General features: G+C 49.2%; 1 protein-coding gene across 1 annotated transcript in view; it reads right to left on the reverse strand.

The window, feature by feature from the left end:
• KLHDC8B (kelch domain containing 8B) overlaps window positions 1-20,605 on the reverse strand; it is a 133,828-nt gene that overhangs the window by 19,689 nt on the left and 93,534 nt on the right. Inside the window, exon 5 of the mRNA XM_075321463.1 lies at window positions 12,183-12,284. Within this exon, the coding sequence (XP_075177578.1) occupies window positions 12,183-12,284 (102 nt within the window). The remainder of the gene's footprint in view (window positions 1-12,182; window positions 12,285-20,605) is intronic.

Below are 20,605 nucleotides of genomic sequence, written 5' to 3' on the forward strand. Positions count from 1 at the left end.
GTCGTCTTGTCATTTCCTGAATCACCAGGTGAGTACCCTGATGGGGAATGCGGGGTGGGGTAAGTCCCCCTTGGGAGGATAACGTGATGTCACAGGTAACAGGCTTCCCGCCCAGCTCTACATGTTGTCACTAAGTTATTTATAACAAACAATGTTATTGGTGCTGAGGGAATCGCCTTCCCCCGTTTTCTGTTAAAAGCTGTGATGGTATCTAGCATTCCTACCCCTTGTAGACAGCATTCCACAATCTACCTGCTCTAACTGTAAAGAAGCCTTCCCTATTTCGGAGGATTAAGTTTGGTGGCAGTTTATTTATATTGACCACACGGGTATTTATACAAATTATTTTTATTTATTATGCGCCATATAATTCATGGCGCTTTACATGCGAAAGGGGTTTTTACATAATAGGTACCAGTATAATAATCATAAACCATACAAGGCACGGTCTGGTACAGGAGGAGAGAGGACCCTGCCCGCGAGGGCTCACAGTCTACAGGGGATAGGTGAGGATACAGTAGATGAGGGCAGAGCTGATTTTGCGGCGCTGTATCAGACTGAGGGTTACGGCAGCTTGTAGGCCTGTCGGAAGAGGTACAAATGAGATATCCTCTGAGACGTCTTTCAAAAATTAAACATATCTTAATTTTTCAACCTTAGTTTAATACAGGCGGCCTCCATTCCTTGTAATAATCTTGTTGCCACCGGTTAACTGACCCTTCAAGTGATTTATTGATTAGTGACAATATTATGGGATCACGGGATCTAACCCCCCTGTTTTACCCCTAATGTCATGCTGTAATTGAAAGAAGGGATCGATATTGGCCACAGATAGTTTTATCGAAATGTGAGAAGTATATCTCTGTACATTTGCATGGTTTGATTGTTTTTCTAAAACTGCTTCTTTTTTGTAGTGAAGTAATTTTCATCCTTTTGTACTAGATTTTCCCTCTTTGGTTAATTACGTATGTTTTAATTGGTTTTCCTTACCGTAGGAACCGAAAATAAACAAGTGAGATGGGTAAACCGGCAAGGTTAGCTATTCGCAGAATAATTATGCCCGCTAATATTTTCTGGACAATTACTTCCACATAAATATTCTAAAAGGTAGAAAGTCACTTTTAGTTTTTGTGTGCGTTGCATGGATTGGGGACGCTGCCCCATCGGGGCTTACGGTCTGGATTCCCTATCTGTATGTTTATGGGGGTGTGGGAGGAGGCCAGAGTGCCCGGAGTAGACCCACGCAGTCACGGGGAGAACGTACAGGCTCCTTGCGGATGGTGTCCTTGGCGGGATTTGGGCCCAGGTCCCCAGGACTGCAGCTAGCCATTGAGCCACCGTGCCATGCCATAATAGTTTCAAGAGCAGGAACAGACAGATTTGTAGATGGAGTATTACGGCGTTGCAGGGCCAGCTGTGTGGGATCATTTGCGATACAAAGTGTTTATATAGTTATATATAAAAAAAAAAAATAAAAAAAAATGCTCCTTATGCTGGGCCCGGGGGGACATGGTCCATTAACCTAACTTTGATTGCGCCTTTCCCCCTATTTCGGTTCCGGCTACACAAAAAGGGGGGTGGACTGGGAAATAGGAGAATGACCAGTGGTCCGACGATGCCGGTGGGTAAAAGCCTTAACCAACTACAGCCCTTTCCTCGAATAAGTAATCAGGCTGATTAGGTTTTTGTGGCTTGGAATGATTATGGGTCAACGCAGGGTTGAAGGCAAAACAGGCATCTGGGTTCCGGGTTTGTATCGGGCACCTTTTTGCAATCTCAATCTCAGGTATTTTGGTAACTCAACCCACCAGCAGGATCAAGGTTGGAGTTCTCAGCTAGATGGTGGGGTGCTCGGTGAAGTTAGGCCTATGATCCGGGCCTCCATTTTGCATTGACCTGACGGTTCGATGGTACGTTATTCAGCGGGTGTTGCTCTGGTGGTTGATGTGCGTGACGATTTTACAAGCCACCCTCTAGTAATACACGCCCTGCAGTATTCAGCGAATGTGCACCAATTTCGGTTGCAAGCAAACTGTTACGAGGTCGGTCTTCCCATTTTTAAATTGCGGAACGGTACTGAAGCGATGAGGGTCTTGTGGGGTGAAAGGTATTGAAGGGTTGGATGATTATGGTAAGCGAGTGGAGCACAGTAGGCCTATTCTTTTTTAGCCGAAGATTGTTTGTTTTGTTTTTAAAAAAAAAAAAAAAAAAAAAGAAAAAGAAAAAAGTGGGGGTTTGGATTGTTCGCCCCATTGCAAATCTATACATTGATATTTTGGATCTTTTTCCCTCACTCGGCGGGTGTCCCGACGTTGTCGTTTATGTCTCTTAGGCGAGCGGGTGTATGGGACCAGTTTTTACCCATGACGACGGCCCTTCATTTTAGCGTTACGTAGTTGGTCCTCCATTTTGTGGGCTGGTTTTTGGTTGGTAATGCGACGGTTACTCGTTATTTTGGTGTTTGCCAGCCGTGGTACCTGGCACGTACTCTCCCAGAGTTGGGGTGCTACAAGGCTTCAGGAGCCAGCATACATGAGCACAGTTTTCAGTGGATCAGGTAACGACAATGGAAATGCATTATGAGGGACGTCAGGTCGGAGTTGGTTTTTTGAAATCGGGTTTTATTCGACACGTAAGGAGATTCAGAACAGCGTACAGGGCTAATGTAAAATGACATGATTGTGATTTGTTTATCCAAAAAAAAAAAAAAAAAAAAATTTTTGTGGGTTTTTGTCAGTACCACCTTGGAGAGACGAGGTGTTTGATGGTTACGAGAATTCCCTGTTCTGACAGTGTTTCTGCCTTTCAGATCCAAGTCGGCCCAGTGATTGGGTCCGAGGTTACTTCCATGTATGTTGTCTGCGAGGAGAGCGGATCTTCGCCTCTTCGCCTTGGTGGTCGGTTCTTGGTTCCTGTTACAGTGAAAGTAATTGGAAAGGTTGCCGGAGCTTGGCTCAGCTGTGGGTCTATCAGAGGCGATCAAGATTGCGTGACCTCTCTTTTCTACAACCGACTTGGTGATACACATAGGCTTCAAGTAGCTGGTCCAAGGCCGTCTAGCTAGGCCTCTTACCCTTATCTGGTCAGAGAGGTACAGGTTTCCCTGTTTTAGTGCGGAGTGTTACAACGATCCGGTCGAAGGTTACCCTCTGGCCCAGGGGGATTGGAGCTATGGAAGTATGTGATAAGGATCTCTCCTGGCGCATGGTCGATCAGGGCCTACCCAAGTTGTGCTGTTAATAAAGTGTTTTTTAAAAAAAAAAAAAAAGAGGTTGTTGGTCTGGCACCGCCAGCTGGAAGGCAATATTTGGCTGTCCTTAAGCTCGGATGGGTACATCCCAAAATGATGATGTTATGGATATGGTGGTTTCGGAAATGCCTGGGACGGCTCAGGTATTTCAGTTTTTGGGGGGGGTCGCAGCTTGCTGGCGCGGTGCTGCTCCTTGGCGGAAGGGGTAGGAAAAGTGTTGGTGAAATACCCGCGCCGGACGGCCGGATGGCGGTACATTTGCCTGAACCCCGTGATGTTGGCAAGTTAATGCCTGGTTAAAAGCTGCGACCAAATTTTATGCCAAAAGATGAGAGTGGTTTTTTCCCCATACCTCTCTCCAAAAATAGAAAATTCAAATAAAAGTATTTTAATTTATAAGAGAACGGTGTTGTGTCTTTCTAGGGGGGGAAAAATGGTGGTTGTTGGGTCCTGGCAGTCTGAGGGGCACTGCAGCCAGAAACTTGAGATGCTGCCCCCTGACTGCTGGCCCCTCTGCATGTTAAAATAGAGTTCTCCCCCCTGGAAAGACACTGACCTGCCGCCCCCGCCTCCTGTGGTGTGACTGGCCTAAGCCCCGCCTCCTGGATACATATCACCGTGCTGCCCAGCTTCCAGCCTCTCGGCTGCAGGACCCGGACCTGTTTCCCACCCTCCCTCCCTTTTGTTTTCCAAGTTTGTTGGAGTTTACTGTGTTTTAAGTCGCAGCAGCGGAAGGGGTAGGAAAAGTGTTGGTGAAATACCCGCGCCGGACGGCCGGATGGCGGTACATTTGCCTGAACCCCGTGATGTTGGCAAGTTAATGCCTGGTTAAAAGCTGCGACCAAATTTTATGCCAAAAGATGAGAGTGGTTTTTTCCCCATACCTCTCTCCAAAAATGGAAAATTCAAATAAAAGTATTTTAATTTATAAGAGAACGGTGTTGTGTCTTTCTAGGGGGGGAAAAATGGTGGTTGTTGGGTCCTGGCAGTCTCAGGGCTCGCAGCAGGGCTTCTTTGGTCTTGTAAAAGTGCAGGCGAGCCAAAGTGTCCCGGGGGGCATCAGCACTGAGGGATTTAGGCTTAGGGACTCTGTGTATTCTGTCCACCAGGAAATCAGTTGCAGACAGGTCTGGGAGCAGCTCCTGCAGCAAGGAGCCTAGAAAGCTCTGCAGCCCCTTGTCTGGTATGGCCTCTGGAATTCCTCTGATTCTTATGTTGTTTCTGCGGGACCTGTCCTCTAAATCCAAGACCTTGGTATGGAGCTTTTGCACTTGTTCCTCCAGTGCTGCATTAGCATCAATGAGGCTATTGTGTGACTTTGTCAGCTCCTGCATTTTAGTTTCAATGTGTGCTGTGCGACTGCCTATGGCAGTGATATCTCCCCTCAGCTCAGCCACCATATCTTTCCAATCCTGCTGCAGTGATGAGCGGAGGGCACTGAGCAGTTTCTGCATGGTACCTTTGGTAAGCGGTATATCTGCAGCGTCTGTGTCCAAGTCTGGGCCTGCTGTGGATCCCCTCCTGGATGAGCGTGAGGAAGCTGTGGAGGAGGATGCTGCTGCCATTTTCCCTCGTCCCGTGCTGGAGAAGAAGTCTGTAACTTTCGCCGGGGACGGCTTCTTCTGGGACTTTCCCCTTGGCATGCCACGTTCCTGGGTACCTCCGCAGCACTTTCCCCCCGTGTGCAGAGAGATTGGTGCCACTGGTGAGCCGCAGTGAGCCGGTTAGGAGTCGAGGTGGCTGGAGCTCAGCAGCTATGTGACCGGTGCCATTAGCAAGCAGGCCACGCCCCCTACTCTAATAGTTTTAATAGGGAAGGATACCAGCAAATAAAACCCTAAAGCTAAACTTCCTGAAAACTTGTTTATATACTGAGAAAACCCCTGATTTCAACGAGAAGGTCCGGAAACTAAGTAACGCGCCTCTAGGACATATACATACAAGGGTTTGACCCCAATAGTTATTAACGATCTACAGGAAAAATATTCAACTAAAAATGTGAAAGCCATTTTTAGGATTTGGAGAAGACGTTGCATGTCAATGTCAATTACTGGTTTCACCCTTGTGGATAGGTATATATGCCAGGGTAGATCCTAAGGTCCCTCTCACATTGCGTTCTGACCTCCGTTCAGTGATCCCGTCGAGGCTTTGTCCAAGCCCCCTGTAAAACGGGTTTTGGACCCATGCACCGACAGGGCCATTGACTATAATGGTGCAGACCGAGTCACCGTGTGCTCTGTCTTGCACCATTTTCGGGCATATATGTTTTCTGCAGGCGGACACCCAGACGTAGTAGACTACATTCAGGTGTGCACCTGCAGAAAATGTATATGTCCAAAAATGGTGCAAGACAGAGCACACGCTGACTCCGTCTGCACCATTATAGTCAATGGCCTCATCTGCGAATGCGTCCAAACCCGTTTTGCGGGGGGTAGGGGGGGTTCGGACGGAAGCGCCGACAGGACCAATGAACGTAGGTAAAAACGCAATGTGAAAGCGGCCTTAGAAAACATAGAGGTCGAAAATTGACTTAAATCTTATAGATAGAGAATGAAGGGGAATCCACGGGCGCAAGGTCTTTATGGTGGCCCCAGACAACTGCCTAAAACAGGGGTAAAAAGAGGCACAGCCTGTTTTATGGACAACTAGCCCCATATCTAAAAATTTTGGCTCTTCTGTCAGATAATTTGGCCCGTGCCATCAGGTGATTTGCCCCCTACTATCAGATAATTTGGCCCCTGCTGTCAGATTTGGCACCAACTTGCATAGATAAGTTAGCAGCTACAAAATTGATCCCCGACATTCTCAGGATCTGTCGTATTACCTGTCGGAGCGCTTAAATATAAAAAAAAACAAAAAAACATTCAATATTCTTCAAAATGGAAATCAATTCAAAGCCGTGAAATTAAAAAAACACGCGGACTAATTGTATTTGCAGATTTTCTATATGTCACTCGAGCGTCGGCTGCTGAGACAAATCGGGACATTGCCGTAATAAATCCGGCAGCTGCTATTAGGAATTAGATGTTGAGGTCGGAATGGGATTTAATCAATCGGAACTTAAGAGCTTTTTCTTTTCCCTTTCCCTGAGAGATTTCATCATCTTTTAACAAGACGTTTCTAGCTGATTTCTGTGAAGACGCCACGCGGCCCCGGAGAGACGATATCCCCCGCCGCAGTGAGCGGCCATTGTATCGCGACGCTGGAGGTGCGCGCTGCGATTCACTTCATGGCGCTGATTTCATGTTAGAAGAAATTAGTAGACATGTCATTTTCCGCAGCTCTTGGAAGCTAGTAGGGGGCTATATATTCTGGTCTCTCCCTCTTTTCTTCATTTTATCCCCTTCCCATTGTAAAAAGCTACAATTTTGTTTTGGCACTTTTGTTTTTTCCCCCTATTCTTTCATACATTTTTCATTTTACGTTGACATTGACGAATGACGGTTTGTTATAGTCTGGGATGACCGTATTCACATTACCGCCGGGAAAACAAAATTCCAAGTGACTGGCTAAGCTTCCCAGGAGTGCAAAGATGGCAGCAATGAAGGCCTTAATTAGACCCCAGGTTGCCATGGTAACAGATTGGCACCCTGTGCTGATATTGCGGGGGTAGGAGGAGGTGATAGGTGCTTGAACGGGTTTGCCCCCATGATTGGATGGCATGTAAGTGGTTGGTTAAATAGCAACAATCTGCGCTACTGTTATGCCTACTTTACACGAGTCGACCGATCGTGCGATTTCACGATCGATCGTACCCGCCCCCATCGTTTGTGCGTCACGGGCAAATCGCTGCCCGTGTCGCACAAAGTCGTGAAACCCCCGTCACACGTACTTACCTGCTGAGCGACCTCGCCGTGGGCGGCGTACATCCACTTCCTGAAGGGGGAGGGACGTTCGGCGTCACAGCGACGTCACACAGTCGCCGGCCAATAGAAGCGGAGCGGCGGCAATGAGCGGGACGTAAACATCCCGCCCACCTCCTTCCTTCAGTATTGCTGGCGGGAGCTGCGGGACGCAGGTAAGCTGTGTTCATCGTTCCCAAGGTGTTACACGGAGCGATGTGTGCTGCCCCGGGTACGATGAACAACCGGCGCCATTTTAATTAAACAATTTTTTAAAACTGAGCAACGAGTACACGACTCACGATTTGTGAGCGATAATGCGTCGCTCGGAGGTGTCACATGAGACGACGTCGTGAACGATGCCGGATGTGCGTCACAAAAACCGTGACCCCGACGATGCATCACACGATAGCTCGTCTCGTGTAAAGCCCACATAAGAGACAGGTAATAGCGGTACACAACAGCCAGCATCCACCATGTGTGGAGCATTTTTATGTCCTGAGCCCTCACTCAAAGTGAGACATACGTGTACATCAAATGTAGGGAAGGAGTTGAATGGTCGGCCATCATTTACTAAAGGGAACTTGTCAAGAGTCTTCTAAACTAAAACTAGCACCTGTGTTGCATTCTATAAAGATGCACGTCACCCGACTCCCCTGTAGACCCCAAAAATACCTTTACAAAATCTCCTGTCCTGTATGTAAATTGTCCGATCTGGTCTGATGGGCGTCCTAATCTGCTCCTCCTGTCGCTCTTTTCGCCCTTCTTCTGTACTAATTGACGTGTATGACGCCTCGGACACCATCCACGTAGGCGGGCAAAATCTCTATATTCCCGGCTTGCATAGGCGCACTTTGCTCTGTCCCATTGCGGGCAGAGCCAAAAACATAGGTGCGCCTGCACGAACCAGCGAGTTCTCTGCGCAGGTGCGAGATTTTTCCTAGAGATGAGAATGAAGCGGGTAACATTATCCACATTGCCAGGCAACATATCGCACCTGCGCAGAGAACTTGCCGGTTCGCGCAGGCGCACCTATGATTTCGGCTCTGCTCCTCCTTTCGCTGTCCTCCTGTGCTGATTGACATGGATGATGCCTCAGATGCCATCCATGTAGCGGGCAAAATCTCGCGCCTGCGCGGACATATTCTCAGCTCACGCAGGCGTACTTCGCTCTGCCCTATTGTGGGCAGGGCCGAAATCATAGCTGTGCCTGAGCGAACCGGCGAGTTCTCGGCGCAGGCGCGAGATTTTGCCCAGCGATGTGGATGAAGCAGGTGACATCATCCACGTCGCAGGCGTTAGCTGGGAATATGTCTGCGCAGGCGTGAGATTTTGCCCGCCTACGTGGATGACATCCGAGGCGTCATCCATGTCAATCACCACAGGAGGAGGGCGAAAGGTGGGACAGGAGGCACAGATTAGGACGCCCACTGGACCAGACAATTTACATACAGGGCAGGAGATTTTATAAAGGTATTTGTGGGGTCTACAGGGGGGGTCAGGGGGTAACGTGCACCTTTATAGAATGCAGCACAGGAGCTGCTTAAGGTGCTAGTTTAGTTTAGAAGAACAAAATCTGGTGACAGGTTCCCTTTAACACTATCTAGCATGAATATTCTTTGCTGCCAATAGCAACCAATCAGAGCTCAGCTTTCATTTCTAAAGTTGCTCTGATAACATGAAAGCTGCACTGTGATTGGCTGCTATGGACGACAAGGCTGCCTTTCCTAACAAATAAGGCCTACATTTCCTGCTGACGCAGTGTGTCCATGTATGGAGCAGTTTCACCTGAGCCCTCACCCACTGTGTTACGTACGTGTACATCACATGTAGGGAAGAGATTAAATGGTCGGTCCTCATTTATTAACACTGTCTATGATGAATACTCTTTGTTGCCAATAGCAACCAATCAGAGCTCAGCTTTCATTTCTTAAGTTGCTCTGATAACATGAAAGCTGTGCTGTGATTGGTTGGTATGGACGACAAGACTGCCTTTCCTGACAAAAAAGGCCTACACCTCCTGCTGACACAATGTGTCAATGTATGGAACATTTTCACTTGAGCCCTCACACACAGTGTGACATGCATGTACATCACACGTAGGGAAGGGATTGAATGGTCGGCCTTCATTTATTAACACTTGATAGGATGAATACTCTTTGTTGCCAACCGCAACCAATCAGAGCTCAGCTTTCACTTCTAAAGTTGCTCTGATAACATGAAAGCTGCGCTGTGATTGGTTGCTATAGACGACAGGGCTGCCTTCCCTGATAAATAAGGCCTACATCTCCTGCTGACGCAATGTGCGCCGCAGTTTAAGTGGCGGCACCGAGCCGTAATTAATCCGTGTAACGAGAAAGCCGACTCGCAGTTATAAATGGAAACTTCTTAAGATGAATGAAAAGATAATGGCGTAAATCGAGTCTTATCCGCTGTTATTTTTATCTGTGACAAGTATTCATTAAGTCATTCCGTACAGAGGACTGGAGGCAGCGCCGGCACTGCTGGCCCGCGCTGAGTCACTTACAGGGGTCTATGAGACTATGAATGCTGGGAGAAACATCACAGAAAACCCCACAATATCAAAGTAATCAATGGAATGGGGTCCTTGAGAGCGAGAGACGCCATTAGCAGTGCCTTTACCCTTGGGTCATATGTGGATCCCCGAGACCAGTCTTATGTGATATAATACCATGTGCGCCCCCCCCCCCCAATCCTTGTACCATGTAGAAACAACCATATTATACAACTAAGCCCAAAATCTCAGGACATCTCGGCAGAAAGGGGGCTGTTTTATATAAATCCTGCCCCAAAGTGTGTGTTTCAGGGCCAACTGAGGTCACTACTAAGAGCAACGGGGCTTAAACTTCCCCAACATATTTTTTTTTTACCTAATGGGGTTAAAACTCACTTTTGCAAATTGGGTTTCACCCAGGGGCGTAACTACCGCAGTTGCAGCGGTCGCAATTGCGACCGGGCCCGGAAGGTTAGGGGCCCGCGGCCACCCGGCAGATTAGCAGCCAGCTCCTTTCTGTGAGAGAGGAGCTGCGATGTTCTGCCGCAGACCACGCGGCGCAGCGGCCGCTATATGACCCAGTCGCCGCCGCTGACACCGGGCCCCCTGCCTGGTGTCAGCGGTGGCGTCACCGCACTCCCGTCACCTCGCTTCCGTCACCATGCTCTGATATGGGAAAGCTAGGTGCTGAGAGATGTACAGCAGAGCATGGGAAAGCTGAGTGCTGGGGGAAAGAGCCTTTTTCCCTCAGCACAAAACATTCCCATCCCCTGCTTGTATCTTTGTCCCCCCTCATATACAGTTCTCCATATACTATAATGGCCCCCACATAGCCTTCCATATGGTATAAAGGGTCCCACATCACCCTTCATATATTAGAATGCACCTCCATAGTCCTCCATGTATTATAATTCACCCCATAGTGCTCCATATATTATACGGCACCACAGTCCTCCATGTTTTAAAACGCACCCTCGTAGTCCTCCATGTATAAAGTAGCCTCCATAGTCCTCCATATATTATAATGTAGAATGTAGCCCCCATAGTCCTATATGTATTACAATGCAGCCCCATAAACCTTCATATTGTATTATGCAGCCCCATACTCCTCCATGTATAATGCACCCCTATATTCCATGTATAAGGTGTCCTTCATGTTTATTATGCAGCCCCATACTCCTCCATGTATAATGCTGCCCCATAGACCTCCATGTATAATGCAGCCCCATAGACCTCCATGTATCAGGCAGCCCCATAGACCTCCATGTATCATGCAGCCAGCCCCCCCAAAGCCTCCATGTGTCATGCAGCAAGCCCCCCAGGGCCTCCGTGTGTCATGCAGCCAGCCCCCCAGGGCCTCCATGTGTCATGCAGTCAACCTCTCCAGGCCTCCATGTGTCATGCAGCCAGCTCTCCCAGGGCCTCCAGGTGTCATGCAGCCAGCCCCCCCCAGGGCCCCCATGTGTCATGCAGCCAGCCCCCCCAGGGCCTCCATGTGTCATGCAGCCAGCCCCCCCCAGGGCCTCCATGTGTCATGCAGCCAGCCCCCCAGGGCCTCCATGTGTCATGCAGCCAGCCCCCCCCCAGGGCCTTCATGTGTCATGCAGCAAGCCCCCCCCCCCCCCCCAGGGCGTCCATGTATCACGCAGCCAGCCCCCCCCGGGCCTCCATGTGTCATGCAGCCAGCCCCCCCCAGGGCCTCCATGTGTCATGCAGCCAGCCCCCCTCCAGGGCCTCCATGTGTCATGCAGCCAGCCCCCCCTCAGGGCCTCCATGTGTCCTGCAGCCAGCCCCCCCAGTGCCTCCAAGATGGATATCAGAACATGGGAAAGCTGTGTGCTGATAGAGGATTTCAGATCATGGGAAACCTGGGTGCAGAGGGTAAGAGCCAAGTGTCAGCGTCATTATCCTGTACCCGAGTGTCACTGTCATTGTCCCGTACCCTAAGTGTCGGTGTACGTGGAGGGGGGGCCCTGGTCCAAATTTTGCACCAGGGCCCATCAAACTTTAGTTACGCCACTGGGTTTCAGAAAAAAATGTGCACTCTTACAGGCTTTTTGTTTTCAGAAGTCAGTTTTGAAGTTTACTGTGGTTATTAATGAGCCAAGAAAAAAAATATGAGGTCACTGACAGTTTTTCAGATAACTCATTTTGCAGCCAGCAATAGAGAATGCAACACAAAAAGGATATCGAAGGCAAATGGAGCAAAAAAAAAGTTTATGAGACCCAATTGCAAAAATTATTTTTTGTTAGTCCCAAACACATGCATTTACAGAGATAAATAATGCCCCCCCCCAAAAAAAAGGTGCACAACCCCTTTAAAGTGATGATGGGGAAATGTTCCAGATGGCGGGAGGGGAAGCAAATCACAAATGGCAGACACTCATCTGTAAAAGATGTAGGTAGCGATAGTACTGGCTCCTTTTCTCTCTTTGTAATTTATGTTGGCACAGATAGTACTACCTCCAAGTCTCTCTCTGTAAATTATGGAAGAACAAGCTGATGATTTCCTCCAAGTCTCTCTATGTAAATTATGGAGGTACAAGCTGATGACTAGATATGAGCACAGACATACCTAGTCCTCCTGCCACAATTACTCGGCCCCCCAGGTACCCCGTCACAAAATCCGCTCTCTTCTCCCTCATCCGCGTGGACCGGCAGGGTTTGCTCCAGATTCCTGTAAGACATAGAAATTTCATTAGTTTCTCAGCGCCTGTTGTGGCGGTGAACTGGAGCCCTGGGTGTACTTATTTTCCCTGTAGTTTTTCCCTTTGGTTTCTTTGTCGGAGCTCAATGGGAGGCCATAAACAGGGGGGATGCGGAGCATGATTACCTGCTGGGAATATCACAGGGAGGAGGGTGACAGGCAAATGATGAGTCTTCAGCTCGACTGTCACGTCTGCTGACGGTTTCTATTCTCTGCCAGATGCAGCGCCTTCTCCACATTACCTGTCATCCGCAGTCGATAGGATGAAGGTTTGTAATGGCCGCCTTTGTGCGCAGGTAAAAATAAACATTTATTTACTTCTGGAGGAGACGGGGGCGACTTCTGCAGCACATTCTGCTTTGTTATATAAAGGCAGGTTTTATTTAAAGGAACAGACCAAGAAAAACCTCAAGGCAATGTCTACTACTACACTGTTCTCTACAGACAAAAGCAGAGTTGATAGGTTTTTTCCCCACAGTGGAAGCTTATGGGCGACATATCACACTGTGGCAGTATGTGCCATGACATCCCCTCGACGTTGGCTATGGACCGAATGTGAAAAATCAAGTAGATACAGCTAGTACTGCTTCCCTGTTTCTCTCTGTAAATGGTGCAGATACAGATAGTACTGTCTCCATTTCTCTCTTAGCAAATTATGTAGACACAGATAGATACTACTGCCTCTAAAGGGTGCTTTACACGCTGCGACATCGCTAGCGATCTCGTTAGCGATGTGACATGCCAGATCGCAGATGCGCTATAAAAACGACCTATGTGTGATCTCGGCAGATCGCATCTGCGATCTGGTGTGTCACATCGCTAACAAGATCGCTAGCGATGTCGCAGCATGTAAAGCACCCTTTAGTCTCTCTTGGTAAATGATGGAGGCACAGATAGTACTGTCTTTCTGTCTCTCTCTGTGAATGATGCAGGTACAGATAGTACTGCCTCTCCGTGTTTCTCCAGTAAACAATGTAGGTACAGCCATTGCTGCCTCTCTGTCTTCCCCAGTAAATTATATAGGCACACATAATACTTTCCAATTGTCTGTTCTAGTAAACTATATAAATACAGATGGTAATGCCTACCTGTCTCTGCTCTCTCTGAAAGTGAAGCAGGTACAGACAATACTGCCTCCGTCTTCCGCAGTAAATTATATAAGCACACATATAACTTTTAACCTGTTTGTTCTAGTAAATGATATAAATACAGATAGTATAGCCTTCCTGTTTCTTCTCTCTCTGCAAGTGAAGCAGGTACAGACAGTACTGCCTCCCTGTCTTTCCTCATAAATACTGTAGATATAAATGGTAGTGTCGACTTTACTTGCTTTTAATCATGTAGATACAGATAGCACTGCCTTCTTATTCCACCCAGTAAATAATGTAGATGAAGATCCATCTCTCCCAGTAAATCATATAGGTACAGATAGTACTGCTTCCCTGTCTCTCCCATTAAATTATGTAGGTACAGATAGTACTGGTTCCCTGTCTCTTCCTGTAAATTATGTAGGTACAGATAGTACTGCTTCCCTGTCTCTCCCAGTAAATTATGTAGGTACAGATAGCACTGCTTCCCTGTCTCTCCCAGTAAATTATGTAGGTACAGATCGTACAGTTTCCCTGTCTCTCCCAGTAAATTATGTAGGTACAGATAGCACTGCATGCCTTTCTCTCCTAACAAATAATAGTTTCAGATATTAATGCCTCCCTGTTAAAATCCTATGGACTTTTTCAGATAGTGGCAAAAACTTCAGACTCATTCACATATAAGTTTGCATACAAGACAAGTGCAAATGTTGTATCAGTGCAACAAATGTCTGCAAACAGATTAATTCACTGTGGATGCTCTTTAACACCATTTCTTCTTTCTTTCTGGTCTTTACACCTTATGATTGTCCCTATCTTGTGCAGTTGGACAGATATCCCCTTTTTTTGCTCACCCCTCAACATAGCTCAGTATATACTGACATCACATGGGGTTAAAATAACAGTGTTTTGCATTGACACACTGAAAACCATGGTTAGGTAGAAAGAAAAATATGAAGAACAGCATGTCCTTATCTCTCACACCCCTCGGGAAATGCAGCGCTGAGGCAGCTGTGATGCCGCCCATAGTGAAGCCAATTCACTCATCTGCTCGGCTGCCTGGACCATGATATCTGGCTGTCAGTTGTCATGGTAATTGTAGAAATTGCTTTATACCATTTGCAAATATTAGGCTAAATCTCTTTCTTACCCCCAACGTTAAAACCACCCCATATAGGTGGCCATACACATTAGATATCTGCTCATAGGCCCTTAATAACATGCCTGTGTAGTGTTTAGCATATACACTGCTTCTATAAAAAGAGGAGTTAAAATGATCATGGATATGTCACGATGTGACTGTTGAATAACGAGTGATAGGGGCCCTTATGCAGTCCCTCATGCTAGGGGGCCCTATGCTATCTCTAACCTCAGGGATACTCCTAATGGTGGAGACTTCTGAGTCCCATTCCTGGCCCGACTCCTGACCAGACCTAATCTGATAACCCCCTCCCACCAGATAAGGACGATTCCGGAGGGTGATCCTAAGGGTGGAGACGCCTCAGTCCCATTCCTGGCCCGACTCCTGACCACCTAATCTGATACCCCCCTCCCACCAGATAAGGACGATTCCGGAGTGTGATCCTAAGGGTGAAGACGCCTGAGTCCCATTCCTGGCCCGACTCCTGACCAGACCTAATCTGATACCCCCCTCCCACCAGGTAAGGACGATTCAGGAGTGTGATGTTAACACTCAGATAAAGACACACTGTGCACACACACACACACACACACATACAGGATGAGATAATAAGAGATTCAGGAGGAAAACAAGAGCAGAAAGGAAGTATAAAAGGGGTAAATTTCACAACCGCACAAAGTAATAATCACTACTTCCACCAGATAGTTGGTCTGGTGAGGATTGCTATTACAGACTATGATAAACTATAGCTGGCATAGGTGGAAGGTTTCATCCAGCATAAATAGGAGGGGGGCAGATGTGATTGGCTTCCCCACAACATGTGATCAAAGGAGACTAACAAGCAGACGAGCAGAGATTAAGGGGGGCTTTACACGTTGCGACATCGCTTCCAAAATATCGTCGGGGTCACGTCGTTAGTGACGCACATCCAGCGCCAGTAACGACATCGCAACGTGTAAATCCTAGATGCTCCGATAAACGATCGCAAAAGCGTCGAAAATCGGTGATCTGTGTAGCGTCGGTCATTTTTATAATGTCGCACCAATAGGAGATACGATGTTGTTCCTCGTTCCTGCGGCAGCGCACATCGCTGTGTATGAAGCCGCAGGAGCGAGGAACATCTCCTTACCTGCCTCCACCGGCTATGCGGAAGGAAGGAGGTGGGCGGGATGTTTATGTCCCGCTCATCTCCGCCCCTCCGCTTCTATTGGCAGCCTGCCGTGTGACGTCGCTGTGACCCCCTTAGGAAGGAGGCGGGTCGCCGGCCAGAGGGACGTCGCAGGGCAGGTAAGTGCGTGTGAAGCTGCCGTAGCGATAATGTTCGCTATGGCAGCTATCACAAGATATCGCATGTGCGACGGGGGGCGGGGACTATCGCGCTTGGCATCGCTAGCCAATGCTAGCGATGTCGCAACGTGTAAAGTACCCCTAACACTTGCTAGCCTGCCTATGAATCAGCACACAACAGGTGAACGTGAGTGTGTCAGCGTTGATCCCAGACACCAGAGAATTTTTCAGGTGAAGTGTCAGAATCTGAACAGAACCTGATGCCGCCATGAAGTTTGTAAAAATCTCCGTGTGACAGGATGATTCTCTTCTTGACTTCTTTTATGTTTATAAACTTGAGATTGTTTACAGATCCCAGGAAAAAAAATTACCCTTTGCACGATTCCTTTTTATTAGAAGAGTCTCCCAGAAATGAGGATGAATAAAATCTAAGATCTGTGCTTCGATCCCCAGCGATCAGCAGGGAAACCTGGCAACAAGTATTTCATTTCCCTACAGCACCACTACAGGAGAAGCGAGGTATTGCACATCCTCTAGTGACCGCGCACTAGCCATGTGACGCATGGACATGCCGGGTCGTCTGGATGGAAAGACACACTTTGCTGGTATTTGCCACCGTGTTTAACTGATGGAGGTCCCTTCTCAAGCCCTAAATAAGTAATGAAAGGCAGTTTTTTCCATTTTATGAAGTGAGGACACATTTTTGGGATATTCCATCTCTTTATGATTGGTGAGGGTCCAAACCTCAGAAACCGAATCAATCTTGGGAACAAAGGAAACACAATGCTGACTAATTGCTGCACATAGCTGTCATGAATGTATCCCGTTCTGGGGAGACCTCGTGCTGGGGAGACCTCTGACGAGTCTGGGACCACAAGGTCACCACACCTTATTATTTACAGGTCTACAACTGGTATTTAAATGTACTGTGAGGTAGCGTGGTCGGCTGCGCGGCAGAAGACACGGGATCCAGGCACCAATGGTCACAGCACACGGTTTATTGCACAAACCAAAAGTCCAAAACAGCACACATGTGTTTCTCTGGCAGAAACTCAGGGAGTTGTGTTCACTCCCTCACACTAGGGGCCCACGCCCATGTTCCTGTTTCCTTTTAACCCTCCTTTCAGCCTGCAGGGAAACAGCATTAACCCTGGAGTGGAGTTGCTTTCTATACATGGAGGGAGCACAACCGGGGCGAGACGTACCGGCCGTCATAGACAACCCCGGTCACAGTCTCACATACCCCCCCCCCTCAGTTCAAGCGTGCGGGGTGAACTCCCGCCATCAAACACGGGCCGCGGGACAAGGCATCGGCGTTGCCCTGCAACCTACCGGCCCGGTGTTCAACCGTAAACCAGAAGTTCTGCACAGAAAGGAACCCCCGGGTAACCCGGGCATTCCGTTCCTTGGCGGACCTCATCCAGACCAGTGGAGAGTGATCCGTCACCAAGCGAAACTGCCGTCCCAGCAGGTAATAGCGTAGGGACTCCAAGGCCCACTTGATCGCCAGGCACTCCTTCTCCACTACGCTATAATTCCGCTCGGGAGGGGTGAGCTTCCTACTTAAGAAGGTGACGGGGTGTTCCTCCCCCTGAACCACCTGAGACAGCACTGCCCCCAGGCCGACCTCAGAGGCGTCAGTCTGTACTACGAACTCCTTCCAGAAATCAGGGTTGACAAGAACGGGCTGTCCGCACAGGACCCCCTTCAGGGCCCGGAAGGAGTCCTCGGCCTGCGGAGTCCAGCGCACCATGACGGACTTCTTGCCTTTGCGAAGGTCCATCAAGGGGGCCGATAGTCCCGCAAAATTTTTTACAAACCTCCTGTAGTACCCCACGATACCCAGGAAGGCCCTAACCTGCTTCGTGGTCAGGGGTCTAAGCCACTTCTGGATCGCCTCAACTTTGTTAATTTGGGGCTTAATCACTCCTTGGCCTATTACGTAGCCCAAGTAACGGGCTTCCGTGAGCCCCAACGCACATTTCTTGGGATTGGCTGTCAATCCGGCTGTTCGGAGCGCGTTCACCACCGCTTGTACCTGTTCCAAGTGGGTCTGCCACTCAGAGCTGTAAATAATGATGTCATCAAGGTACGCTGATGCATACGCCTGGTGGGGTTCCAGCACCAAGTCCATCAACCTCTGGAACGTGGCCGGAGCGCCATGTAACCCAAAAGGCAAGACAACATAGTGGAAGAGACCCTCCGGCGTAACAAAAGCGGTTTTCTCCTTGGCGGACTCCATCAGTGGCACCTGCCAGTACCCCTTGGTCAGGTCGAGCATGGTGAAATATCACGCCTGTCCCAGCCTATCAATCAGCTCATCCACCCGGGGCATGGGGTAGAGATCGAACTTGGATATTTCGTTCAATCTCCTAAAGTCATTGCAGAACCTTAAGGAGCCCTCGGGTTTTGGTATTAGGACAATGGGACTAGCCCATTCACTCCCTGATTTTTCGATGACCCCCAGGCGTAGCATTGTCTTCACTTCCTCTGATATGGCTTGTCTTCGAGCCTCCGGTACCCGGTATGGCTTCAGGCGTACCTTCAGGTGAGGCTCGGTGACAATGTCATGTCGTATCAGACTTGTCCTACCAGGCAGCTTGGAGAAGACATCGGGATTCTGCTGAACCAGCCGTCTGGCCTCTCACCTCTGTTGCTTGGTGAGGGCTTCTCCAATCCTTACTTCCGGTTCGTCCTCTCCGGAGGTCGCTGGAGCCGGGTTTGAACGACCCGAAAAGGAGGGAGATGGGGAAAAATCAACCATCAGGCTTTCCCGTTCCTGCCAAGGTTTTAACAGGTTGACATGGTATATGTGTTCAGGTTTCCGCCTACCGGGCTGCAATACCTTATAGTTGACCACCCTGATTCTTTCCTTTATCTCGATCTCGTAGGGGCCTTGCCACTGAGCCAGGAATTTACTCTCCGCCGTGGGGATCAATACCAACACCTGATCCCCGGGTTTAAAGGTCCGCACGGTGGCTTGTCTATTGTAGCGGCCGCTTTGCGCGGCCTGAGCCTCCTGTAAATGCTCCTTCACAATTGGCATGACCGCGCTTATGCGGTTCTGCATTCCTAAAATGTGTTCAATCACACTTTTATGGGGGGTGGGCTCCTGCTCCCATGTTTCCTTTGCCAGGTCCAACAATCCCCGGGGATGTCGCCCGTATAACAACTCAAAAGGCGAAAACCCCGTGGATGCCTGTGGCACCTCTCGGATGGCAAACATCAAATAGGGAAGCATCATATCCCAGTCTTTCCCGTCTTTGGAAATCACCCTTTTGAGCATGGTTTTCAGGGTTTTATTGAATCGCTCCACTAAACCGTCCGTTTGAGGGTGATACACAGACGTAAGCAACTGCTTGATCTGGAGTAGCCGGCATAGCTCTTTGGTCACTTTAGACATGAATGGGGTCCCCTGATCCGTAAGGATCTCCTTGGGCAACCCCACCCGGCAGAACACAGCAAACAACTCCCGAGCTATAAGCCTCGCCGCAGTATGTCTGAGAGGTATCTCCTCTGGATACCGGGTGGCATAGTCAACGATCACTAGGATGTGTTGGTGCCCTCGAGCGGACTTTACGAGGGGCCACACCAGATCCATCCCTATCCGTTCAAAAGGGACTTCTATAATGGGTAACGGTACCAACGGACTGCGAAAATGGGTCAGGGGTGCGGTAAGCTGACACTCCGGGCAGGTTTCGCAGAACCGTTTTACCTCCCCAAAGACCCCGGGCCAATAGAACCTATGCAATATTCGCTCCTGCGTTTTCTTGACCCCTAGGTGGCCACTCATCAGGTGTTTATGAGCCAAGTCGAGGACCCGCCGGCGATACGGCTGGGGCACCACCAACTGCTCTACCCCCACGCCCCGCATTTCATCTACCCGGTAGAGTAAATCCTGCTTAAGAGCGAAATGGGGGTACCTTACGTGGGCACCGGGCAGCTGTGCCACCCCGTCAACCACTGTCACCCGACTCCGGGCATGTATTAATGTAGGGTCCTGGAGTTGGGCTGTCCCAAACGTATCCGGGGACGCCTCCAACTCCGGGATGGGCTCGACCATCTCAGCCTCTCCTGCCAATACCTCTAGGGGCGACCTATCGGGTTCACATTCTGTCCCTATCATGAGGACCCCTACGGCAGGCGTCCCGGATTCGGGATTGTCGGGCTCAGGTCCCGGACTGTCCAATACCTGAGGGGACTTAGGAGGCCCCTTCCATAGAGTCCAAAAATACGGCAGATCCCTTCCTAGGATCACGTCATAGGGAAGAGTGTTCATAAGTCCCACCTCATGTTGCACCTGCCCGCAGGGTGCTGTGATGGTGACAACCCCCGTGGGATAGTCTCGGCGGTCCCCATGTATGCAAACCACCCCCACGGTACGTCCTGTGGCCTTTACTTCAGCCCTTAGGGTTGATCGCACAAGGGTCACTAAGCTTCCGGAATCCAACAAGCCTGTAACCGGACATCCATTCACCTGTATTTGGCACAAGTGGGGCTCAGTCTCCGGGGAGACAAGGTCCGTGGTACACACCGCCTGAGCATACATTAAACCCCGCCGGGTAACCCCACAATCCATGGGCTCCGTGGTGAGTGGACACTGGGCTTCCATATGTCCTACCTGCTGGCACCGCCAACATCTAATAGGGAAGGAACCCCCCTTGACGAGTTGTCGTTTAGGGTACATAGCCTTCCGGACCTCAGGGACGGCGGGCGCGGCCTCAGACGGGACGGTAGCGGACTCCCGCACCGGTGTCAGCGGTGGGTCCTTGGCC

The sequence above is a fragment of the Anomaloglossus baeobatrachus genome, chromosome 8 (genome assembly GCF_048569485.1).
Source record: "Anomaloglossus baeobatrachus isolate aAnoBae1 chromosome 8, aAnoBae1.hap1, whole genome shotgun sequence".
Taxonomy (NCBI): domain Eukaryota; kingdom Metazoa; phylum Chordata; class Amphibia; order Anura; family Aromobatidae; genus Anomaloglossus; species Anomaloglossus baeobatrachus.